The following is a 25278-nucleotide window of genomic DNA, read 5'->3' on the forward strand; positions in this document are numbered from 1 at the left end:
TGAAACCCTGCCTGCTCTCTCGTCTGTTGTTCATCCAGACTCCGCGAGAGTCAGTTCGTTATCAACTTTATAAAGAGTTTATAGATATGAGACAGCAGGCATATAGGGCGATAGTTCTTAAGATTTTCTCGATTCCCCTTCTTGTACAGCAAGATGGTATTCGACTTCTTCCAGCTTGATGGTATTTTTCCTTCTTCGAGATATCAACTGAATCTTAAAGCGAGAGCCTTCCAAAGTTTTTTGCCTCCTGTGGAAATCATTTCTGATGTTATTCCATCTTTGCCCGGAGCTTTTTCCTTCTTCATCTGGTGTAGTGTGCTTCGGACTTCGCTAATGATTATTAAGGGGACGCGTTCTTCTGACTCTTAGAGCGTTGGGAGAGGGATGCTGATTCTTGATTTGAACAGTTCTGTATAGAAGTTCTTGCAGACCATCTCCATCCCTACTCTGTCAATTACTGTCTGTCCGTCCTTGTTCCTCAATGCTGTTATGTTCAATCTCTACTGCACCAATTCCCCAGACAGCAAGTGTGAAAAATTGGGACAGAGGGTGGGGGGTTATAGGAGCCCATATTAAAAAAAACCTCCAGATACCAGGACTGTCCCTGTAAAATTGGGACATCTGTTCACCCTAGCTAGCTTTGCTCAAGCTAGTGTGTTAAAAATAGCAATGCAGCGGCTGGGCTAGCCCACTGAATATACATCTGCTATCTCCAATGTATATGTCTGCCTGAGCTGGGAATGACACCAGCCAGCTCCAGTATAGACATAGCCACAGCTGGTAGCTCCACCTAGAATAAGTAACCAGGAGTTGTGGAAGTGTTGTACACCATCATGCTTCAGCACTAATGCCAACCTCTAGCAACTGGAGAAACTTCCCCTGGAGGAAGGTTATCTCCTGACTGCCTACCTGCTGGGATTCTTGCACCTCCCTCGGAAAGATCAGCGACTAGCCGCTGTTGGAGGCAGGACACTGGAGAACAACCTTCCCAAGGACCTCCGTTCTCTCTCAAGCCCAGTCTTGCTAACCCCAAAAGTTCAAATTGTGAGACAGATGCCCCTCAAATCAGGAGATTAGCCCTAAAATCAGGAGATTATTGTATAACTAATATTGTGGTTTTGGTCTGTCTGCTGGTTTTTGAACTCTCCTGGCCCAGCCCCAGTGTAGTGTGGGTGGGTGGATGCGGGGGGCATAGGGTGCAGTAAATGTATATACTAAGATGGCCTTTGTCCCTACCACAGGGCTACCTCTGGCTGCCTGATGGTGCTCCAAAATTATAATTCATTAATTCTGTGCCCCCAAGTCCCAGACCTGCCCCTTACCCTTCAGTAAACCACTATTCCCTCTGCAGCTCCAGGCATCCTATGCCCCCTTCCAGGCCTGGGAATGGGAGCGGGGGAGGAGGATAAGAGAGCAGACTGACCCATTGTTCACAGGAGGGGAGGGAGGGAAGTGAAGAACTGCCCTGAGCTGCTAGATGCTTTCTAGTCCCTCCTCCCCTGCTGTGAGAATGGTGTTTGCTAATCCCTCTCACCATTCCCCTACCCAAAATCTCCCTTGGAGTAGAGGGAAAGCTCTGCCTGCTTACTGCAGCAGTTGTGATTGGCTGTTTTTTCCCAGAAGCAGCCAATCAGAGGGGGCTCTACCACCCATCCCAGGCTGAAATTCCAATGCGGGTGGCAAGGCTGGCTGGTAGAGTTGGTAACACTGCAGTCCCTGCCCCCATGCGGCTTGGTTCTCAAGATGCTGCATTGTACAGACTACCAGGAAGGAGTCCTTGGGCCCTCTGAGAGAGAGACACACAGCACCATCTGAGACCCAGCATCCAAGGGTCTGCCCTGCTGGGCAGGAGGTTAGGGCATGTGATACTGGCTGGGACAATGGCAGGAGGTCTGAGATGCTCCTATAGCTATAGCAACCCCTGCATTATTTGGTTTGTTGTATTTTCACTGAATGGCTCACAGTCTGGCCCTCCTGGATGCGTGCTGGTGTTTCACAGACTAAGCTAATTTCCCCTTTTGTTGTATAATCATATCCCTTCCAGCCAGCTGAGGGTCCCTTGTTTAAAAATAATGCGAGCAGATTGGATAGAAGGGAGACCATCTGCTCAGGCGCACAGGGCAAAGTGGCTGGAAGGGAGTCTGAAATGAAATGTTCACTTGCAGTTATGCTGTTCAGCCACTAGATGTCTCTGTGGATTGTATAGCTTTCCAGGCAGGGAGGTGGTTCCTGGTAAACAAAGGAGACAAAGCTGGGGCTCAAGCTGCAGGGAAGCCTGGTTTTGCTGTAGTTGTAGCTGACTTGTTTAATAAAAGTCTCCTGTTTAAGATGGACTGGATCTCCATATAGCATGAAGCTAGCCAAGGAGGCACTTAGATACTACAGTGACAGACACAGTATAAGAATTTACCTGGGACAGATAGATCTTCCTTTAGGAGAAAGGAGATGGATAGGAGACTTGTCCAGGCTGGGACACCTCTTCTTCCTCCATCAGGAGCTGCTACTGCAGCTTCACCTAGGGGTGAGTCCTGTTTCTTCACAGTAGCAAGCGGAGCAGGAGGGGAAGCGAGCGGGGAAGGTTCTAGGCAGAAGCTGAGCAGTGAAGCAGAGGGAGAGGCAGAGTAGCAGTAGGGATAACGCTGCTTTCCTGATTCTAGTAAAGTTCCTTGTTCAGCTTTCTCTGTGATTCTTTACCACTCTCACCTGACAACAGGAAGGCTGGGAAACCCTGAAACTTCTCCGTCAGGAGCTGGCTTCTCCTCCAGCACCCACAGCAGATTACTCTGACTGGTGAGTCCTCACTGCACTTGCCCGAGAGGAAAGGGAGCTCTGGGGAAGCAAGGAAGAAAAGGGGAACCCCTCCCTCTGCTCTCTGCAAAGGGGAGGGAATGGTGTTCTCCCTTTCTCCTTCTTAATTTAACGCCTGGCTGGATGCAGCACAGCACCCCCTGCTGCTCAAAGCTGGGGGACAGGAAGCATAGAAAAGAAATTACTTGAGTCATCTAGCGCATGAAACTGTCTTTCAAATTGCATGTTTGTACATGCCCCGCCTTCAGCCAGTGGCCTGGACTACCAGGGGGGAGGGACTGACGGGAAAGGGAGGGTTAAGTAACATTCTCTCTTCCACTTCCTCCCTCCCCACGATCTGCTGCTCCCTTCAACGCTAGATTTGACATTACATTTGTACAGGTCTTTCCTCTGGTCACCTGAGAGCCTTATCTGTGCCTGACTCCTCCTGCCCCAGGAGCCGCCCTCCTCCCTGAGGCCAGAGAAATGCAGGCCATCAAGTGTGTGGTGGTGGGAGATGGGTACGTACCCTTCTATTTTGGAGGGAGGGGCAGAGAAGGGGAAAGGTTTTTTCTTGGTGACATTTCATCTTTGCTTTTGACTTCCTCTGAACTGCTTTCGCTCTCTTTCTCTGCCAGGCAGGGTGTGCAGGGGGCAGTCTGCAATGGAGGTTGTGCGTTATGTCGGGATGCGGGACGTGCATTTTCCGGGGAAGGTGTAAAAGGCCCTCTGAAGGACGAACTATTTGTAGGTTGGCCGAGCTCCCCTAGATGAAGGTGGCACTGGACCCTCTACAGTGCCTCCCCCACTACAGCTATTGCTGGTAGAACTGGAGTCAGGTTTAACACACAGTGGGGGAGATTGTGGTTTCCCTTCTACTGGGTCACGCCACAAGCCATGGGGGTGGGGGGAGGCGGTGACTGACACATGGCAGTGGTGCATGGATAGCACTGTGGGTCCTCTTCTGTGGATCTCAGAACCCACGCGCTCTCCATGAGTTGTCCAGGAGATCATTCAGTGGGACTCCCATGGATGCAGCAGGGAGGAGATGTTCCTTTCCCCTTCGCCCCTGAGATGCGCGATGCCATCCGTCTGCCTTAGGTATGTGAGGCAATGAAACCCTGGGCATCTGAGCCCAGCATAATCATTGCTTGGCTTATCCACCACTTGGCCAGTGTGCATCCTGCTGTCAGTGGATATGGCCCAGCCAAGGCCTTCAACAGCAGGAGCTTCCTCAAGGTGGGCCCCAGTAGGCTGCTGCCCTGCCAGGGCACTGGGAGACAAGCAGCCAGGGCCCAAGAGAGCTGTGAGGTGAGAGTAGTATCTGGCACTGTGAGGGTTAAGCCACTTCCAGGCTAGGAGCTGGTGATGCTGTTATCTGGGGCAGCTATCAGTAGCAGATGAAGTGACATTTGCAGAGGCCCTGCACCTCGCAGTCACTTCCTCCTTTCAACTGGCCCCAGGAGGAAGTTTGCAAACAAACGATCAAATTATAGAAACCACCTTGGAGGCAGGGGCAGGCGAGAGGGTGGGGGAAGGACAAAGAAATATAGAGCAAATCCCAAACAAATGGTGGTACCTGCCAGGAAAGTATCGTAAAGACCAGAAACTAAGGGCTACAGAGCTGTCCCTGAAACCACCTGCACAGGAAACACCCTGAGACTAACCCCACAGCCACCTCACAACCTATCCCCAGAATTTTGCTAACCCCCCAACCCTCCCCCAACACAACACCAGTACTCTGCCCCCTAAGTCTACCAGCCCCAGAGCCTGCTCCATAACTGATAACCCCTTAAACCCTTTAACGCTGCTAGCCCCATATCCTTCCCCACTGACCCCATCACAGCCGTCCAACACAGTAATCCCATAACCCTCTCCCATAGCTCTGCCACCTCATATCCCTCCTTCAGCTCAACAGCTCCATCCCCATAACCAGCCTCCAGCACAGTAACCCGATAACCCTCCTCTGCTAATTCCATTGCTTTAAGATGCTGCCACCCACCTGGGAGGCAGGTCAGTGGTGTTATCTCCATTTTACAGATGGGGAGTTGGAGGCACAGTAAGGTGATATGACTTTCCCAAGGTCACCCAGCGAGGCAGAGCTGGGAAAGGCCAGTCCATTAGCCACTAGGCCATCCTCCCCGTTTGTCTTGGCTGCGATTCCTTTCCCTCTCTGTAATCTATTTGCCTTCACAGTTGGCTCCCTTGCCCTTCATTAGAGATGGTTTGAAAATTTTCCGTGGAACCTTTTTTTGTGTGACAGAAAATGCCAATTCATTGGAATGGTGTCTCAGGTCCAGGATGGAATTTCTGGACACAAAGAGAGTCTGTTTTCCCCCAAAATCCCATTGCCTAGTGGTCTGAGCACTCAGGCTGTGGGGGACATAGGTTCAAGTCCCTGCTCTCCCTGCATTTCTTTGAAGTCCCTCTGGCCTGGGCTTTCTCCAACTAGCGCCCTCTTCTGGGGTTGGACTGCATTTCAGCTCTGGCCACCTAGTTCTCCACCATGCTCCACTGAAAGCTGGGTGGTGCTGGTGGCCTGCAAGGGTAGGACTGCACAGCAAAGAAAAACCGCTGGCTGTCCGTGCCAGCCGACACTGGCTCACAGGGCTGTTTCATTGCTGTGTAGACCTCTGGCCTCGGGCTGGATCCTGGGCTCTGGACCCTCCCACTGTGCTCCAGCCCGAGCCCAGAAGTCTACACAGCAAAGAAACAGCTCTACTCCATGAGCCTGTGTCGGCGGGAACAGGCCAGCTGCAGGTGTCTAGTTGCTGTGTTATACAGGAAGTCAGACTAGATGATCTGATGACCCCTTCTGGCTTTAAATCTTATGACTCTATGAGAGGAGGAGGGGGGAGGAAGCTTTGGCTGCTTGCTCAGAAGCCCCAAGAGCAGCCTCACTGCTGGTAGCCCGGCTCATGAGTGCCATGTCAGCTGGAAGGTGTGTGTGATGATGCTTGGTAGGTAGCCTCAGGAAAGCCAATATGGTGCCGTGCTCATATAGTGTGAGGTGTCCTTTCCCTGCTACTGGCGCCATGTCCCATCATGGCATTAGAGAGTGCTGTCCTGTGGGGGGTGCCATCTAGGCAATTGCATTCGGTTACTCTACGTTGTCTCTGCTGTATCAAACGGATACATATACTCCTCCGTTTCCTGTCAGAAATTCTTTGTTGTTGTGCACTGATAATCAGCTGCTGTGCTCCACCCCAGAGTGACTGCATTTCAGCTGAGTGATCCCTGTGTAAGGTCTGTAAAATGCCTCAACTTTCAGGCGAGAAGACACTAGCACAATGTAACATCCTCACTCCTTCCCTTTCCCTCTAACACTCTAACCCTGCTTGTGCAGTGCTTAGGGCTGGGAATCTGGATTCTCTGTTCTTCTCCTCTAGCCCTCTGCTACGTTTGGCTTTCTGGTCGGAGAAGGCATGATACCCCCCAGCAGGAATCACAGTAACAGGTCCTGGGTGTATTTTCTGTCTCTTTCAGAGCTGTGGGTAAAACCTGTCTCCTCATCAGCTACACCACCAATGCCTTCCCAGGCGAATACATCCCCACTGTGTGAGTATCTAGCAGATGGGAGGCTGGGGGGCCAGGCAGAGGGCAAGCAGGAGGGCAGAGGGGGTCCCGAGCATTGGGAGTACTAGCTCTCTGTACCCATAAGTCAGTACTGGGTCAACTCTCGATACCAGAAAGCTGTTCATTTGTAGGCTGTGGGGCTGTCTGGTATCTGGATAGTCCCAGCCTTTAGTTCACCAGCTGTGAAATGGACAAGGGCCCTAATTCATCATTGCCCTGTGACTCCTTTGCACCAAGGAGCCTGACCTAAAGGGACCACAAGGAAGACAGAAGCCATGGCACGAGGAGCCTTCATACCTGGTGCAGAGCCAACTCTCTGCTGGCTCGGGGGGGAGCCCTAGCTGTGGGGGACAGGGTAAAGGATGCAAGGAGCGTGTCCAGGCAGCAAGGTGCAAGGCCGGGACTGATCTGCACCACTGCAAACTCCTATAGGGGTCACTGAAACAGGGATGCAATTTAGGATGGTCCCAAGTGCAGGCTACTAGCAGCTCTTGATCAGGGATGGTACAAGCTGACGTTCCACTGTCCCTTCACCACTGTTGGCATGTATGTGAGCACATCCCTTGTTCTCAATGAATAGCGCCTTACTGCACAAGAAGTCCCACTGAAGTCACTCCATGTATGTGGGGGTAAGGGTGTCAGAATCTGGCCCTTAGGGTTCCAGCTTCCTGGAAGAGACAGGTGTTTGTTGCTGTTATACCACAGTAGCAAAGCAAAGGATCCTGGGAAGCTGCATATAAATCACTGTGCAGACAGGGCTGGAAGCACCTGAAATCCTCATCCTTTGGCATGGTCAATTTGAGCCGAGCTTTTGGCTGCAAGAAGCCGCCTCTTCTTGGTGGCCAGATTGTGCTGCGATACTGTGTGCCAAACGGTGTGGTGTGTGTAGCTGTGCAACGCCTTCTACTTGCTGTGCACCACGCCCATTCATATCTAGGACCCCTGCTCTGTGTGCAGAGAGAGGCAGCCATTTTGTTCTCTGAGTTGGGGCAGCCTGTAACAGAGGAGACATGCACAGGGTGTGCTCCCTCATGGGGACTTTACTTTGGTTCTTTCTTGTTGCTCTTTTCCTTCACTTTAGATTGAAAGCTTGTGGTTACTCTCTGCATAGGGAAAAATATAACAAATGGGTTCAGGATGGGAGACCTAAAAGGAGCACCTGCGTGGATGGCAACTGTTCTCTGAGCTGCCAGTGACCTTGTGTCCCAGCACGGTGCCAGGGGATGCTCTGCCCCAAGACAGGAAAGCCTCACTGGCTATAGGCATTAGAGATACCACAGCATGTTTTGTACAAGTAGGGGTGCAAATCATGGCATCCTGACCCAATTCCAGCGGGGCGCTTGGCAGGAAGCACGGTCCTGAGTGGTACAGAGAAGGCGGATGGAGTGAAACCGTTTAAGAGGGCAGTCTGGCTTCTAAAACAAAAGGGTGCAGATGAAGGCTTAGAGAGCGCAGAGCTGGAGCGGGGAGTGGGGAGGGCTTGGCAAGGGGAACTTGAGGGGAAGTAACAGATTGGGGCTTCGCAGTCAGGATGGAGCCCCAAAGGCAGTGGGAGATGCTGGAGCCCGGAAGGAATTTGGCACAGCTAGGCTATGGGGAGGTAGGTTGCGGTGGGACAGGTGCAGGTATTCGGTGAACCAGCAGCACTGAAGCACTGCAGGAGGGTGTCTCTTTCCCTGCCCCGGGTTCGGGAGAAAGAGGTGCCCCCTGAGTGCTCTTCTCTCTAGTTTGAGGAACCGACTCTCTCTCTCTCTCTCTTTGCATTGCAGGTTCGATAACTATTCTGCCAACGTGATGGTTGACAGCAAGCCCGTAAACCTGGGACTGTGGGATACAGCTGGGCAGGAGGATTATGACCGATTGAGGCCCCTCTCCTATCCGCAGACGGTGGGTCATTCCTCACTGTGCCCTGCTCCCCACTCATTGCACTCAAGGCGCATTCCCTTGGCGACATCTCCCTATGCTGGAGAAGTCGGACTTACTATTGGCCTGAGATGGCGCTAGAGTTCCTCTCTTAATTTTCTCCTCTCTGAGAGCTCACCAGCCCCCGAAGACCCCATCGCCGTTTTTGTATATGCTATGCATCTGGGAGTCCAAAAGGGTGAAAGGATTATGGGGAATATTTTGGAGAGCCATCTAAATATCATACGGTATCATTCAGCACTAAAGGTGTCTCTCACAGGATTTGAATTACTCTGGGGATTTGCAAATGAGGTACGGAGACTTTCATGTCTTCTTGTGCCCTGATTGTGAGACTGGAGGGTTCTGAGTCCACGAAACAGAGCTTCTTAAGTTTAAACAGGGTCTGATGGGCGGGGAGCGGGGGAGAGAATGGTGATACTTTATTCAAGCTCCATCCACAGTCTGCTAAAACAATCAGCAGTGAAATAGTTAATTGTGTTGATATGGTCATCAGTAGGATTCAGAGTCAACACACATCAGTGCTATTCCCCCAAGCAGTCTGGTTGCAGATTCAGGAAGGCAACCCTGTGTCAGTTCACATTTAACGGGTTTCCTTCACAACTTGGAAGGGCTAGAAACATAGGCTCAGAGTTTGGGTTTTTTTAAGCTAAAGCTTAAATTCTGCAGTATTTTTCTGAGTACCCGAGTACCAGCTAGGTCTCACTCCTGCATTTATTGTGACTGGTTTGAATCTGGCCCCACTTTGACAGAAACCAAAACCGTCCCCATCTGATGATTGGTTGATGATCTGTGGGAAATGAGTGAGGGTGTGTCAGTCCATTTCCCCAGCAGGACAGGAGTCCACATCACGAAAACTGCACCGCCACACTTAGCAATGATAGATTCCCTCAGTAGCGGCATCAGCTGTTACCAAGGGCTGGCTGGGCCAGGAGACTGAACAACCGTCTCTCCCTTCCAGGTGGCTCACAAATGTCAGGACTGAGTGGCACAGATTGGGAGGGATGGAGGGAAGATGCACAGTGCTGTACCTTTTTTGGGGGGGGATAACAAGAGAGCTTGAGTCTCCAGGGCTATCAATCCAGCACCTTTCACCGGCCCACCCCTCTCCTATGCTGGACAGAATGCTCCAGCATGGTGCTGGGAGGGGTCCCCCTCTGCCTAATCCCCAAATGCTGTCGTGTTCTTACAGGACGTCTTCCTGATCTGCTTCTCTCTGGTCAGCCCGGCCTCTTATGAAAACGTTCGCGCCAAGGTAAGCGCATCGTGGCTGGCGTGGAGGTGTCTCTGTGCAGAGAGCAGAGGTATGCACTAACTTGCCACGTGCAGCTCAAGAAGCCAGCGAGAGCCGCACGAACAGGCACTGGCCTTGAAAAAGGAATGCTCGTGCAGTGAGCGTGGGTGGTAACAGTTGATGAATTATCTGGATCCTGAGAGCTATTTTCCTTTGTGTCTCTCTCAGGAGTAGCTAGAATATTGGTCTCCCACAGCCTCTGGGTTGTCCAAGAGAGATTAACGAACAAACCAGGCTAGATTCTAGGGCCCACCAACTGTGCTGCTCCAGGACACAAGAGTGGGCAACACACTGTTCCCCGTTCTCACCTGGGTGCTTCCTTAGCACCCACCTCCCACTCCTGCCCCTTCACTGCCCTGGCTCCAGCAGCTTTCACTGCTGCAGCCTGCACATTCAGAGGGCAACTTTCAACCAAGACCAGCTCAGCACAGCTCTTATGCGTGGGTAATTTATGGGGCATGGGGATATATTCCCCCAACATTCAGCCAGGGGAGGGGGGACCAACAATGTATTTCCCCCCAACTTTCAGCTCCCACCTAAAGGGGAGAGGGGGGCAGCCTGAAGCTGTTGCATAGCTCTCTCCCTTCCGCTGCTCCGTGTCTCAGTTCCTGGGGCAGGGAAGTCCCACTTTGGGCTCCCTTGTCAGGGGCTTTGCCTCTTTACTCCACCCACAAGACAGTGCAGGAAACAGTGGCAGCTGGATTTTATTTGGTGTGTGGGTGTGTGTCTTTCTCTCTCTCTCCTCCCGGCCCCTTCTCGACCTCCCACTAGTGGTTCCCTGAGGTCCGACACCACTGCCCCAGCACCCCCATCATCCTCGTGGGCACCAAGCTGGATCTCCGTGACGACAAGGACACGATCGAGAAGCTGAAGGAGAAGAAGTTGTCGCCCATCACATACCCGCAGGGCCTCGCGCTGGCCAAGGAGATCGGTAGGTAGAAGGCCATACTGGCAATACGCTGAGGCCGCTGGGGAAGAGGACGGGCTGTGTGCGTGTGCTCTCCACCAGTCTGGCATGTGCTTCCTTGGCAGGGGATGGGGAACATGGGCAGCATCCCATGACACTAAGTGGGAGCTGCTACTGGGCACCTGGAAGAAATGCCAAGGGGTGTGTGAAGGAACAGGGTATTGAGGGCTCAGGAAGGGCAGGCCTGTCCTTTTCTTTTTGTGACACCTTTTGTGAGGGAGTCCCACCCCTCAGCGCCCTGTCTTCTGCCACTTTTCTGGCCAGGATCTTTTGCCAACCCATCCCCCACCAGCTATCTCTCCCTGATCTCTTCTAGCTGGTCAGTCTTTGCTGTGAAAGCCACAGCTGCTCTGTTGGCAGAACCCTCCTCTCCAAGTCCGGAAATAGGAGGGACAATGAGGTCTTTAACTTGTCTCAGAGAGACCCAACCGCTGCTTCCTCTTCCTGTCCCCGTGATCTGGGGTTTGTGCGAGTGACTAGGGGAAGATGGTAGCTCTGCCCCGCCCTTTTTTGTTCATCTGTGTCTCTCTCTTTCCCCTGCTCTGCCGTACAGTACAGCACTTCCTTGTCTCATGTGGCCGCTAAACCCAAGCCGCAGCTAGGTGAGAGGAGAGTGGGAGACGCAGAGGCACAGGGTAGGGAGAAATGAGGTGTTTTCAGCTGGGATTTCAGAGAAGAGGGGACTAGTCAGTGAAGCACAGCTGTTCCCCTAGGGATGAATCACAAGCACATGCCCCCAACCTACCTCCCATTTCCACAGAGCAACCACATCCTCCCCTCTCAGAGCGAGGGTGCTCTCTGCTCCACCAGCCTGACCACATATCTTGATAGCCTGACCGGGGCTGGGGATCCATCAAATCTGTCTCCGATGGCTGTGAAGCCATTTTGGCAGGGCTGGGGCCAAGTCAGTCTCTCTGAGCCTCAGTTCCCCAAATGTGAAATGGGGGTAATAGCACTGGCCTACCTCACAGGGATGTTGTGAGGATCAATATGTTACTGACTGCGAGATGCTCAGCCACGGCAGTGTTGGGGGCCGGAGCAGACAGACAGAGAGACAGATGGATGCATCTGTTCTGGCTGACATTGGCCCCTGAGATTTCTTCATTGGCGTCTCTTCTGGATGAGGCCCCTTCACAGTTGCAGGGCTGGGATGGGGACTCTTGGATTCACTCCCATTTCCTCCTAGTGATGGTGCTGTCTTTTCTCCTGGCAGATTCTGTGAAATACCTCGAGTGCTCGGCGCTGACACAACGTGGCCTGAAAACGGTGTTTGACGAGGCAATCCGAGCGGTTCTCTGCCCCCAGCCCACCAGACCGAAAAAACGGGGGTGCAGCCTCCTCTAGGGGTAGGTGAGAAAGGACTCCCCTCCCCTCCAGACCCCAGTCTATCAGCACTAAGGGGATTTGTCTCCGTTGATAACCCCCCTCACCCCTTCTCTCCCTTGAAAGGACCCTGATTCTTCCTGGGGGGAGCCCTCTGCCCTGAAGAAAGACCCCTCGCAGGACTCCCCTTCCTGCCGCACCACTCTCCTCCTGGACTTCCTGACTCTACCCTGAAGAGAAGCTGCTGTCACCAGCTTCCCCCAATGGGATCCCAAAACCTGCCTCTGACCTGGGACCTCAGCGCTTCCTTGGAGGCAGGGGCAACCTGTTGTGGGGGTTGTGGAGCTTAAGCCCCTCCCCTTAATAATTGACTCACCATATACAGAAAACTGCAAAAAAGCCCCTCCCCTGCATTTTCCTGCTTGGCCACTAGGGACTGCTTTGTGGCTGCCCATTACCAGGCAGCCGCTGCCTCTCCTCCCCCTTTACCTTGCTCCCTCTGCTCTTCCCCCGCCTTCCGCATAAGGCCGCAGGGAGGCAGGAAAGAGGCACAGAATGGCCAGGGACAGGAGACAGCTGATCAGGGCCAGGTGAGGGAGAGAAAAGGCTCTCTTCTCTCCTCTTACCGCAGCTGGGCTGGAATGGGAAGAAGGATGGATGAGGTGGGGAAGGAGGGTGGAAGGATACGAGCTGGCTTCACAACCTCTCCTCTTGTTCAGGACACAGATTCCAGCCCCAGCCCTCAGCTCGCTCCCGACACCAGGCTCTGCCGATGCAACAGGGGTTGAAGGTTTCAGCGTCTTGGACCTTGGTACCTCTTGGTGGTCACAGCGCTTGTTTGTTTCTGCTGCCTAGAAGGACCAGTATGGATCTATAGCACTCATTTGTCCATTTGCACAACCTCCCTCCCTCCTCCTGTCAATTTCTGTATAGGGAATGAGAGTCAATAAACCAATTGTACCTTCCTGACATCAGTGCCTTGTGTCCCTTCTCTGGCACTTGGCTGCAAGTTTGGCTGTCTGGGTTTGATGCTGTGGCTGCGCCATGCTGGCTGTGGCATCTCTGGCCACTCCAATTGGAGGGACCGCAGCCAACCAGCTGAATCCCTCCAGCAGCCATGAGACTGACTGGGCGTCACCGCAGCTGAGATTCAAGCTGGGGACGGTGGCGGGGGGTTCTGAAGGCAGTGTCAGCTGAAAGCGAGCGGCCTGCTATCTCAGGCTGAGCTGGTAGGTGCCTGCATTTAGCTATTGCTTACCTTCCTTCAGATCTGCCTGTGTCTGTGGGAGAAAGTCTCCTCTCCTCAGGGACCTACCAGCCAAACGGCCTTGCCTGACAGAGCCCAGACAAGCCTCTTCCCCAAAGGCAGTGGAAAGGTAAGGCCAGCAAGTCTATTGCGAGGGGCACAGGAAGGGAGCTTAGGACAACCTGAACTTATGGATCTTCTAGAGCGCCTGCTAATATAGTCTGTCAGAGCTTGCATACTTTCCCCAAGGGACCTGTACACACTGTCATTTATGCCTGCACCCATACACACACCTATACATACATTGGCACTTACTTACATAGCCAAACACACAGAGAGGTAAGCAGGAAGGCAGGGCAGGAATGAGTCACCAATCAAGGCAAATAGCCCACGGATCTGCTGAAATCAAACAGATGAGAGCTGCCCCAGCAGCAGAGCATGGAATCTGCAGCTGCTGGCACCTGGGTGACTGATTCACTGCAGGGGCGCCAGGAGCCTTGACTGCTGCTAAGAATAGGGAAAGCAACGTTATGTGATGGCTGTTAGGGCAGATGCCAGAGCATACTTCTCCCGAGTACTGCAGATCCAGGCTCACCCAGGCTTCCCTTCTCCCCACCCCCACTATCAGGAGCCTTACAAGTTGGAGAAGGGTTCAGGACAAAGCAAATGGTAAAGAAAAATCCAGAGGCAGTAACAGGAAAGGGCAGGGGACTGGATTGAACCAGCTTTCCACTCTGCAACCAGCCTGCGTCTGAGCTCCACAGGTTCTACCTTGCTTCAAAGAGTTTCACAGGTTAATGTCGGCTGGGGCCTGTAACAGAAAATTCCATGGGTTAGACCCTGGTGGTGATGAGTTCCACAGGTTAATTTCAGGGGTAGCTCAGAGACGCAAGGCTCACCTCAGAGACAGCCTGTGGCACGATGTTTCATGCATTAACCTCTCATAACATTCTGTGGTGGAGGGTTCCGCCAGATACTTGCATTGTGAGATGAGGTGCCTGGGCCCAATTCACAGCTCGTGTGACCGCTGTAGGCACAACACAGTGGAGTCTGGTCTCAGGTTCCCTACATGCTCATATGTATGGGGGGGTGTAAATGCCAGAATCTGTCGCCAACCCCAAGCTTTCAAAACTCATGAGTCAGGCTCCCCAAAATCAAGAGAGTGGCTTAAAATCTGAGGACGTGTCCCAGACTGAGGTGTTGACAGAAGAGGTTTGGGAACTAATCGATAAATTAAACAATGCCTTTTTCAGCCGCCTGAGTGACATAACTGTGTTGATCTACATTTTAAGTGTAAACCAGGCCTAAGCCAGCATTGCAGTCCTTTTCTTGCAGCTCAGCTGACACAAAAAGGTTCCAGCAGAGCCCAGAACTGGGATCCCAGCCTGTAGGCTGCAAGCAAGGCGGGAGGGGTTGCAAGCACTTTGCAGAATAGGATTCGAATTCAAAATGCCCTTGACAAACTGGAGATTTGGTCTGAAATCAAGCTGAAATTCAATGAAGACAAGTGCAAAGTACTACACATAGGAAGGGAAAATCAAATGCACAGCTACAAAATGGGGATTAACGGGCTAGGCGGTAGTACTGCAGAAAAGGATCTGGGTTTATAGCGGATCACAAATTAAATGGGAGTCAGCAGTGTGATGCAGTTGCAAAAAAGGCTAATATTACTCGGGGATGTATTAACAGGCATGCTGTACGTTAAAACGTGAGAGGTAATTTCCTGCTCCATTCTGCACAGGTGAGGCCTCACCTGGAGAACTGCGTCCAGTTCTGGGCACCACACTTTTGGAAAGATGTGGACAAATTGGAGAGTGTCCAGAGGAGAGCAACAAAGAGGATAGGTTTAGAAAACCTGACCTGTGAGGAAAGATTGGAAAAACTGGGCATGTTTAGTCTTGAGAAAAGAAGACTGAGGAGGGACCTGATAAGTCGTCAGATAAGTTCAGGGCTGTTATAAACAGGATGGTGATCAATTGTCCTCTATGTCCACTGAAGATAGGACAAGAAGCAATGGGCTTAATCTGCAGCAAGGGAGATTTAGGTTAGATAGCTGGAAAAACTTGCTAACTACAAGGGTTGTTAGGCTCTGGAACAGGCTTCCAAGGGAGGTTGTGGAATCCCCATCACTGGAGGTTTTTAAGAGCAGGCTGGACAAACGCCTTTCGGGGATGCTCTGGGTTTACTTGGCCCTTCCTCAGCACAAGGGGCTGGAGTTGATGACGTCTCAAGGTCCTCTCCAGCCCGGGGCGGCTCCAGAGTTTTGCCGCCTCAAGCAGCAGAAAAAAGAAAAAAAAAAGCCGTGATCAGCGACACTTCAGCTCTACTTCTGCCGCTTCATTTTTCGGCAGCTGTAGAGGGACTGAGGGACCTGTCGCCGAAGAGCCGGAGGTGCCGCCCCTTTCCGTTGGCTGCTCCAAGCACCTGCTTGCTGCGCTGGTGCCTGGAACCGGCCCTGCCTCCAGCCCTACATTTCTGTGAGTGTATGTTCAGCCAATGGAGCTGCATTGCACCCCTTCGTATTACGTCTGAATTTGGCCCTAGAAGCTCAAATACGGAAGGTGGGAAGTGGCAATCAGCCGGATCTCAGAGGCTGAGTGAGAGGGAAACGCGCTGTCAGAGAGGAATAGGAAACAAAAGCAGTTGGTAGGAGGGCCGCAGCAGGAACAATGCTTGGCAATGTGGAGTTATTGTTTTTATCCAGAGGGACGTGTTTGCAGAGCGGACTGGATTTCTCCCCTTGGAGCCAATCCCTTTCTGTGTCCCAGATCAGATCACCTGTTTGCAGAGGTGAGGCAATCAGCAGGGGGAGGGGGGGATCTCATTCCTCAGGAGAGCTCCAGCAGGGAAATGGCCTCACATAGGTAGGTGGTAGAGACAGAAAAATCCTTACTCCTCTATTCACTCTCCCTTGTCTTATTGGAGATGCTTGTGGACAGAGGAGAGGAGAAGGGTACAGTGGAAGCTGGAGTTCATGCCCCCCCAGACCCCTATAAATACCAATGCGTTGTGATCATGATGCAGCCCTGGGGGCTCCAATTGTGCCTGCCTAGACTGTAAACTGCTTGGGGCAGAGAACATCTCTCCTGTGCATCTGTAATCCCTCACCCCACTTGCAGCCCTATAAAAAAACTCCCCTCAGGCTCAGCCACCTGCTCCATCCAGCCTGTCTCCCCTGCACTGCATTCTCACTGTACCCAGCCACTCTCTTCATCTCCCCTTTCCTGCTTTCACTCTTCTCCACTCCCCCTCATTCCTTCTCCCTCTCTGGCTTGCCCTTCAGTCACCATCTGTCACAACCACCCCCTCATTCTTGTTCTCTCTCTCACTCCCCGCCTTCCTTTCTCCTTCCCTCTCTCTCTCTCTTTCCATCACAATCACTCTGGCACTCCCCTCTTTTCCTTCTCCCCATTCTCCCTCTGCTACCATTCATTCTCTCTCTCTCTTTCTCTCTCTCATGCTCGCTCTTCCCCCCACCCCCAGTCTATGCTGATTGGCTGGTGGGATCATTCCCGGGAGTAACTGACGCGCTTGATCTACCTAACTCTGTCCGCCAAGCCTCCACTTCAGCGGATGGAGAGCTGGAGAGGGGAGTCCTGGCTCCACTGAGCAGTGCTGGGAGCTGGGTCTGGTCCCTGCAGCAGGCAAGCCCTAGAGACCAGATGAGAGAGTCTGACCAGGCAGATGTGGCAGTGCTGGAGGAAGGCAGAAAAGTCCCACCACCTCTGGAGCAGCAGAAGAGGTGAGGGCAGCAGACACCTCTGGAGAAGTGTGACAAGCAATTCCAGCCCCTCAAGGACTGAAACCACATGGAGATTTCATTGGGAAATTTTTTTTAAAGGGGAAGAAACAATATGACACATTCTCCCGGTGTGTGGAGGAACATATAAATCCCATTGACGTGTAAGTACCAGGCAGATCTGCCTCCTCTTTCCACCCTCTCCTCCAGGCGCTCTGATGTGCAAAAGTTGGTTCTGCAGTTCCCCCAAATGGAACCTGCTGCCTCCCCTGCCTCGCTTTGTCCCCACAGACTGGTGGCTGGTGATGGCCAGGAGGTGAGAGAGTCATGAACTGGAATAGGAATGAATGGGTGCAAGTCAAGGCGGGAGGGATGGAGAAGGTGCAGGATTCGAGAGAGAGGCTATGTACCTTGCTTTAGGGAATTCTAGGTGGGTTTCCCATCATTTACAAAGCTAATCTATGCGTCAGTGATTCCCCTCTCTGCTCCCCCCACCACAATTTCTCCCTCTTATCCCTCGTTTCCCACTGACAATGTGGGTTCTTATTCCTAAAGACTTTGGATTTCTTGGATAAAGATAGAAATTGGCATTTAACTCACAAACCCCCACCTGGCTGGGACCCCAGCCCCTAGGCACAAACACACTTATACTGTTGTTATTGTTTATTTGCATTACTGGAGCACCTAGAGGCCCCATCAGGTGCCCCAATACAAAAAGTCCCGGCCCCAAAGAGCTTATAAGCTAAGTAACCAGGTTCTTGATCCTATACCCCAGGCATCTCCCAATAGTTTCCTCAACCTCATTGGGTCCACCACATCTGCACCCCCCTCCCAGAGGTCTAACCACACCAATACTCCTAGGAGGCCCCATGCCTGCAGTCAGAGTGCTCACTGAGATCCCTTGCCTCTACCTGCTGCTCTTTATGGGACTTAGATTTCACCACTCCTTACTTCCTGCCACCAGTCTATTCCTATTCTCTAGGTATGTCTACGCGGCACACTATGTCTGGGCTCTGACTCAGGTTTGAGTCCAAGCCCCCTTCTGTCCACACACAAATCAGCCTGCCTGGGTCAGTAAGCATTTAGGGCTTGGGTGGGTCAGAGCCCGAGTCCAGCTGAGACTCAGGTCCAAGCCTTGTCATTTTGCAGTGAGGAGGCAGGTCAAGTCACAGACCTGAGTCAGAAGATCTGCAAAGCGCAGTATGGACATGTTAGCACAGCTGTGAGACTTGGAGCCAGCAATTGTAAACCCAGGCTTACAATGCAGTGTGGATGCTCAAGTGTGGGCTTGCAAACACTGAGTCCCCAAGCCCAGGTCTCACAGACCTGGGCTTTACTGTGCAGTGGGGACATACCCTCTATCACTGTACCTGACCCCCATGCCTGCCACTCCCCTGAAAAAATTAACACCTATGTACATCACTGAGAAGGCTCTGGAAGAGTTCAAAGAATTTCGAATCATAGAACCAGAGAGTTAGAAGGGACCGCAGGGGTCATCTAGTCTAACCTCCTGCCAAGATGCAGGATATGCTTTCTATTCAGTCCATGTTTCCTGGCCAGTGCAGGGCAGTCCCTTACCGTGTATTCTCAGGGCTTTGCCTGCCTCGTATTAAATGGCCCAAGTGGTGGGGCTTCCATCGCAAAGGTTATTCCACAGCCCAATGGACTTCACTGTCAGGAAACCTTTCCTGACATTCAGCCTGAGCTTCCTATTGTTCAATTTCATTCCAGGACACCCGCCTTGGACTTCTCTAAACAGTTCAGCTCCCTCTCTGGGCATTTCCCCTCCCCCCCATCATAAACCAATAGCTCATTCAACACAGATAACAAGGATAACGTGACAATGTCCTAGCTGTGTTTGGTAGAGAACCAGGGCAGAGGGAGCCCACTGGAATGTGGGCAGAAGTAGAAGGTGTGAAATGGGAGGCGCGGTGGCGACCAGAGGAAGTATTTCTGTGGGGCTCCTCATAACACATTCCAATATTATAAGAACCAGCCCAAACCTCAGACTTTGCCTGAGGCTTCCAGAAGTTTGATTAATGTTTGGGGGTTTTTTTTAGGTTTTTAATATCAAATCTTTGCCTGCCCTGGTTTTGTACGGTTTGAAAAACACCATGAGGGAAAATAGTTCTCAGCATGTTTCTGAGCTGCTGGAGGTGGGTAGGACTGGAAATCGTGTCCTTTGAGATTCCGAGCCCTCGTTACTAGGGAAAAGCTGGGATAAGCTTTGAAACATTGAGGGGTCTCCTGGCCCAAACCCTCAGGTGAGACTGGGGTGGGGAAGGTGCCATCTATTCCTGGGGCTAAGCATCCATCCCCTTCCATGCAAGTCCTCCCCACTTACAATATGGCTATTTGAGGAGCTAATCAAGCAGTGGGGTCAATACACCAAGGAATGACAAAGGCAAGGGGCTGCCATTTGAAATCTCGGAGGGTCTCTTCCAGACCTCTGATAATCCAAGAGCATCACTGACATGCCACCATAGACTCCCCCGGCATAGCTTGGGGCAAGAGGCTGTGTCTCCACGTCTTGCCCTGTGCTGAGCTACAGCTCCCACAGGGCCCCAGCCCCACCCCAAAGAGGCGACGGACAAGAATCCCATCCCTCCCGTCCCATGTTCAATCTCTGCCATTGTCAGTGAAGAGCTGGCACACACATAAGCTGCTAGTTTGTACAGGGTTCACTCTGAGCATTTCCTTGCCAAATCTTGATGTGACGGGCAATTGGGCATCAGAAGATTAAGAGGGCTTGACATTTGTTTTGGTGCTGTGGAGTGGTAAGGCAGGAACTTCCCCTTCCATTAGCAACCTGGATTCGAGAAGGCTCAGAGCTGCTGCTGGGGTCAGAGAGAGTGAGAGCGGGTGGTAGTTGGATGTATAACTCCATCTGCCTCCAGTGAGAATGTTATAAATACTCCAGCTCCTCCTTTATTCATGTGCAGGGATGGTGCAAACCTGCCTCTCCTTCTTCCAGGGCACTAAGCCAAGCTTCTGACATTTGCTCTGGACTTCAAGGGGATTTCTCAGCCTCGATAGTGGGCGAGGGGAGGTGGGTGGACAATAACGCCCTGGTGACTTACAGCAGGATCCCGTCCAATGTATAGAGACTTCAGCGTACATGAGAATCAGGGTCCTTGAAATTAACTTCACCAGCCCCGGAGCCATTTTCAATAGGAAATGGAGGCCTGTGGTTGCTCCCTTGGGATCTTTCCCCTGGAAAGTCCCTTGGCTGTATACCAGGCCATTTTCCCGCTGGTCTCAATCGCCCAATAGTGGTTCTTAAACAGCTGATCACATCTGACATTCTCCCATATGCTCCAGCGACTCCGGCATCCTAATCCCCCTCTCCTTCTCACCTGTGTCTGTGCCCACATGTTCTTATGCCTGCTATTTTATGTGTGGCTTGTTCAGCTCTGACTTTTAAAGTGTAAATACCTTTCTTCTTCCTCTCCTCCTGCCTCCAACTCTCCAGCTGATCCAGTGGGAGATCGCCCCATCCTTCCTTTGCCATGGACTCTCCTGCTTTCACCTCCTCCACTCCTGTGGCTTCGGAGGAGGGGAACATCTCCACCAGCTGGGCAAGTTCCATCCTGGGGAACCTATCCACAACTGCCAGCCCAGGCATGGATGTCAGCGAAGTCCTCATCCCCCTGGTCTACCTCATTGTCTGCGTGGTTGGGCTGGTTGGGAACTCCCTGGTCATCTACGTGGTCCTGCGCCACTCAGTGAGAGAATCGGTGACCAATGTCTATATCCTCAACCTGGCGCTGGCAGATGAGCTGTTCATGCTGGGGCTGCCCTTCCTGGCTGCACAGAATGCACTCTCCTACTGGCCCTTTGGCTCCTTCATGTGCCGCCTGGTGATGGCCGTGGATTCCATAAACCAGTTCACCAGCATCTTCTGCCTGACTGTGATGAGCGTCGACCGCTACCTGGCTGTGGTGCACCCAGGGAAATCGTCAAAGTGGCGGACGGCCCGCGTGGCCAAGGCTGTTAGCGCTACGGTGTGGGTGCTGTCGTCAGTGGTGGTGTTGCCAGTGGTGGTGTTCTCTAATGTCCCCCTGGGGATGAGCACCTGCCACATCCAGTGGCCCGAGCCAGCCTCCATGTGGAGAGCTGGCTTTATCATCTACACGGCCACCCTGGGCTTCTTTGGGCCGCTGCTGGTGATCTGCCTCTGCTACCTGCTCATCGTTGTCAAGGTCCGCTCTTCCAGCCGGAGGGTGCGGGCCCTTTCGTCCAAGCGCAAGCGGTCAGAGCGCAGGGTCACGCGCATGGTGGTGGCTGTGGTGGCCGTCTTCGTGCTCTGCTGGCTTCCCTTCTACGTGCTCAACATCGTCAATGTGGTCTGCCCGTTGCCCAATGAGCCATCTCTCTTCGGGGTCTACTTCCTCGTCGTGGTGCTCCCCTATGCCAACAGCTGCGCCAACCCCATCATCTATGGCTTCCTCTCCTACCGGTTCAAGCAGGGCTTCCGCAGGGCCATCCTGAGGCCATCCCGCCGGGTGCAGAGCCAGGATGTGGTGGCACGTCCCCCAGAGAAGACTGAAGAGGAGGAAGAGGAGGAGGAGGAAGCGGAGGACAGCGGGGTCAGCAAGATTGCCCAGAATGGCAATGGTCGACAGGAGTGTGCCCTGACCAGTGGAGCAGCAGGAGGCAGTGAGCAGAAGCCGCTCCCAGAGGAGCCCGGGAGCTGTGATAAACCCAGTGCACTGCACATCAGTTATTTGTAGTGAATGGAAGGGGGAGGCGCTGTCCCGCTATCTCCTGGACACTACAGTCTGTATCTATGGGGGGTTGTGGACTGCAGGGCAGCCAGGTCCAAGGCTCCACTTGGAGATGAGCGAGTTCGAGGAGTGTCTGGAAGGGCAGAGCACCTCCTGTGACTTCAGCAATCCTGTGGGAAGGGCTGGGCGACAGTATCTGGGTTGGGCTCGGAAGGGGAACTGGATAAGGGCAGAGGGGGGTGCAGAGCTGCAGAAAGGAGTCCAGCACTGAATCTCCCTACAACCGACAGACAGTATTATGAGTGGTTGCTAATTACTCTAGTGCCCTCATCAGATGCCCAAGCTGTCCCAGTGTCCATGGGAACCAGACACTCTAGGGCAGGATCATGGGGACATTTCCCCCCCGCCACCAACAAACACATACAGCCTGCCCCTAGGGCTGTCCTCGCCACACCTCCAGCTGCTCTAGTGTCTCTTGGGAACAGCTCCCCACCTCCTGTGTGACCCGATATTATCTCAACCGCATGGAATGCCCTGATCCTTTAAAGGGTTCTCATGTCCCACCTGCAGACTGGTCTCATAGGGCTGGTTTAGGACAGTGGGACAGAATATGAGACACACCCTTCCTCACCTCTAGATCCCAGGGTTTCATGGTGGTATTGGTGGGTACCTGGTGGGTGACTGAAGAAGACCAAAACACCATGGGCTAGGGGCAGGGCTTTCTGCAAGCTGTAATTTCCACTGCCCTCCTCCATCTTATCATGAATAAACATAAAGATTTAGGACTCTGTGAACAATGTCAAAGGATCAGTCTGTGTGTGAGTACGATTGTGCTGGGAGGATGAGGGTGCAGGTGTGAAAAATGGGGGTGTCTGTGGGCTGGGGCAGCTATGTGGGAGTTAGGGTTGCCAGGTGTCTGGTTTTTGACTGGAAAGTCAGGTCAAAAGGGGACCTGTGCTGTGTCTGGTCAGTACAACTGATCGGACACTGAAAGTCTGGTTCCTGCAGTGACCAGCCTCTACTGCAGGGAGGGTCGGAAGAGCAGCTGCTGCTGGAGGAGCTCAGCTGATGGACTGGAGAGAAGCTTAGGAACTGACTCCCAGCTCCGGTGGAGAGGAGGTAGGTACTGCCTTCTCAGCTGGGGCTCGGCTCTCTATGGCCCCTCGCTCCGGTGACCACCTCCCCCATCCGCTCTGCTGTGGCCCCTTGCTCTTGCTCCAGGGACCAAACCCCCCTCTGCTGGGCCCCAATTACCCCCTGCCCTGCCATGCCCCAATTGGGCAAGCAGGCAGGTGCCGCATCAGGTCCTCCCAGCCCAGCTCTGCAGGTGGTAGGTGAGTCCAATGGGAGTAGGGGGTGAGCAACAGGGAGGGGGTTGTATTGTCTGGTTTTTAAAAAATTGGAAAGCTGGCAACCATACTGGGAGTGAGAGTAGGAATTTTTGTGAATATGGTAATTCCCATATAGATGTATGGTGGGCAGATGTGTGTGCGTGTACAGGGGTTCAGGACTGGTTTTTCTGTGGGTATGTGTATGTGAGATTTTTGTACAGGTACAGGGACTTATTTTATCTCTGTGGGGATATCTGTACAGGTGAAGGGGATTGATTTGTCTCTGGGTGTCTCTGTGGGGGTGTCTGTGCAGGTGAAGGGGGTTGATTCGTCTCTGGGTGTCTGTGCAGGTGAAGGGGGTTGATTCATCTCTGGCAGTGTCTGTACAGGTGCAGGGGGTTGATTTGTCTCTGTGGGGTTGTCTGTATGGGTGCAGGGGTTGATTTGTCTCTGGTGGTGTCTCTGTGGGGGTGTCTGTGCAGGTGAAGGGGGTGGATTTGTCTCTGGCAGTGTCCGTGGGGTGTCCATGTGGGGGGTGGGTCTGCATGGGTACAAAGGTGGATTTGTCTGCATTTGAGTGGTGGAGAGGTGGCTGCAAATGGGGGGTGTATGTGTGAGCATTTTTCCCTCTACCTTGCTCCATTCCTGCAGGCTCTGATAAATGCCTCTCCCCATACCTTGAACTTTTCTATAAATGCTGTTGCTAAGATACAGCAATCAGTAAGAGCGACTTTAAATCCAGAGTCTTCAGTAGGATTATGGGCACCTTCCTCCAGGGGCGGCTTTGGGGAAATTGGAGGCGGCGTGGGTGTGTGGGTGTTAAAGACCAGCCAAAAGGAGAAAGTACTCCAAGAGATACAGAAGGATCCTGCGGGATGTGTAAACGGTGTCTCTCTGTGGCAGAAATACTTTTCAGATCAAGAGGCACCTCCGAGAGGGAGGGGGCGAGACTGTGAGGGGCTAGTTGAGTTGTTGTAGGGAGCAGCCACAAGACCAAAAACACAGAACAGATTTGAAGCCAAAGTAGAGAAATGCAGTGGGAACAGCAGAGAAAGGAGGCTTGAATGGTGAGATCAACCGCACAATGGAATCACGTTCCTGAAGAGCAAATTCACTCAGAATCAATATGTGGCTAAATGAGAACTTGTTGGTCAGTGTGGGGATAGCCAAGTGCAGCGAAAGCAGCCAGGGCTGGGCAAGGAGTGTACTAGGATACGTGTCTTCCAGTGCTGGACTGGCAGTCAGGGAGGGTTAACAGATACTGACCACCCAGCTGTCTTGGTGCTGGACTGTCTGTGACTGGGGCTGGGAATGGGGCTGATCCCCCTAACCCTGCAGTCCTAGCACTGGACTTTCTGCGAGTAATAACCCTCCTCCCACCCCACATCCATCCTTTCTTCTCCCTGAACACAGTATCTTGGTACCAGACAATCCATGAGTGAAGGCTAATCCCCACAAATTCCCTTTCCTGATTCCTGAAGCATCCACCCTTGTACCAGATATTGCACATCTCTCTTTGGTGAAATGCATTCCCTTTGCTTGGCTGAGAAAGGGGTGCATATATAAAGATAGGTATATATCACAATGTGAGATTTCAGGGCCTTAGTATCTGCTCTCATTCCTTGTAAATCACTTGTTGTGGTGGCTCTTCATGTCTCCTCCTTTCTCCTATACCTTTGGAGGCTCAATCCATGCAGAGATACGCTGTCATGGACTCTAATACAGTCTGCAGCCTAAGGAGCAAACCCACAGCAACTGCAGGGAGTTAGCCAATCTCAGTGGCTAGACCAAAAAGGCCATTCTGATTGTGGAAAGAGTTCCAGCTGTCATCTGGTCACCAGGAAGAGAAGGGATCATGACAGACTTCCAGAGTTCCCATCTATGGCATGGTGCAAGAGGCAACAGGTACCGGAGAGGAAAGGGTCTAGATCCCACAATGATAGAGGTAAACTGGTAGATGTTTTGATCCTGCTATTAGGTGGCATCACAGCAAGGGCAATGCTGGGTAATTCTGAAGCAGAAAGCACTGCTGGAGGATGTAGTGGAGATGGCACTGACCTTCTGGGAAGGGAGGCAGCTGGTGGCTTATTCCTGAGCAGTGAGAGTAGCAGCCAGAAGAGGACGTAGCTGGAGAGAGGCAGCTCAGAGTACATGGGGAATGGACGCATGAAGGTTTTCCATCTCCTTTTAGACTGGCTGTATGACTGCACTAGCTCCTTCCTTAGGGAAGGAGGGATCCCTGGCTGTCAATTATATTATCAATGTACTACACATGCCACCTTGGCCATACGATGAAGTAGAAACCCTTTGCCAGGTTGATGGATTAGAGGGAGCTCATGGTCAACCTCTGCAGCCTCCTCTGCAATGA

General features: G+C 52.5%; 2 protein-coding genes across 3 annotated transcripts; both read left to right on the forward strand.

Moving 5' to 3' along the window:
* Nucleotides 1-3097: 3097 nt before the first annotated feature.
* Nucleotides 3098-12836, forward strand: RAC2 (Rac family small GTPase 2). 2 transcript variants are annotated; one of them, XM_050927355.1, is made up of 7 exons: nucleotides 3098-3308; nucleotides 6274-6345; nucleotides 8133-8250; nucleotides 9476-9538; nucleotides 10349-10508; nucleotides 11758-11890; nucleotides 11994-12836. In XM_050927355.1, exons 1-6 carry the CDS (start codon nucleotides 3274-3276, stop codon nucleotides 11886-11888), a joined length of 579 nt encoding a protein of 192 aa, XP_050783312.1. In that variant the 5' UTR covers nucleotides 3098-3273; the 3' UTR covers nucleotides 11889-11890; nucleotides 11994-12836. The 2 variants fall into 2 exon arrangements, with proteins under 2 accessions (XP_050783312.1, XP_050783303.1); XM_050927346.1 differs by having other exon boundaries at nucleotides 3100-3308; nucleotides 12587-12836.
* Nucleotides 12837-16550: 3714 nt separating this feature from the next.
* On the forward strand, nucleotides 16551-22313 carry SSTR3 (somatostatin receptor 3). Its single transcript, XM_050927001.1, has 2 exons — nucleotides 16551-17016; nucleotides 20325-22313. The coding sequence occupies exon 2, from the start codon at nucleotides 20362-20364 to the stop codon at nucleotides 21583-21585; it is 1224 nt and encodes a 407-aa protein (XP_050782958.1). The 5' UTR covers nucleotides 16551-17016; nucleotides 20325-20361; the 3' UTR covers nucleotides 21586-22313.
* Nucleotides 22314-25278: the final 2965 nt, after the last annotated feature.

The sequence above is a fragment of the Gopherus flavomarginatus genome, chromosome 1 (assembly GCF_025201925.1).
Source record: "Gopherus flavomarginatus isolate rGopFla2 chromosome 1, rGopFla2.mat.asm, whole genome shotgun sequence".
NCBI classification, from domain to species: Eukaryota; Metazoa; Chordata; order Testudines; family Testudinidae; genus Gopherus; species Gopherus flavomarginatus.

Coding starts and splice junctions, on each gene's coding strand:
- RAC2 (XM_050927355.1), top strand. CDS start 3,274: ATGCAGGCCATCAAGTGTGTGGTGGTGGGAGATGG. Junction 3,309..6,273: donor TGTGTGGTGGTGGGAGATGG/GTACGTACCCTT, acceptor TGTCTCTTTCAG/AGCTGTGGGTAAAACCTGTC. Junction 9,539..10,348: donor ATGAAAACGTTCGCGCCAAG/GTAAGCGCATCG, acceptor ACCTCCCACTAG/TGGTTCCCTGAGGTCCGACA.
- SSTR3 (XM_050927001.1), top strand. CDS start 20,362: ATGGACTCTCCTGCTTTCACCTCCTCCACTCCTGTGGCTTCGGAGGAG.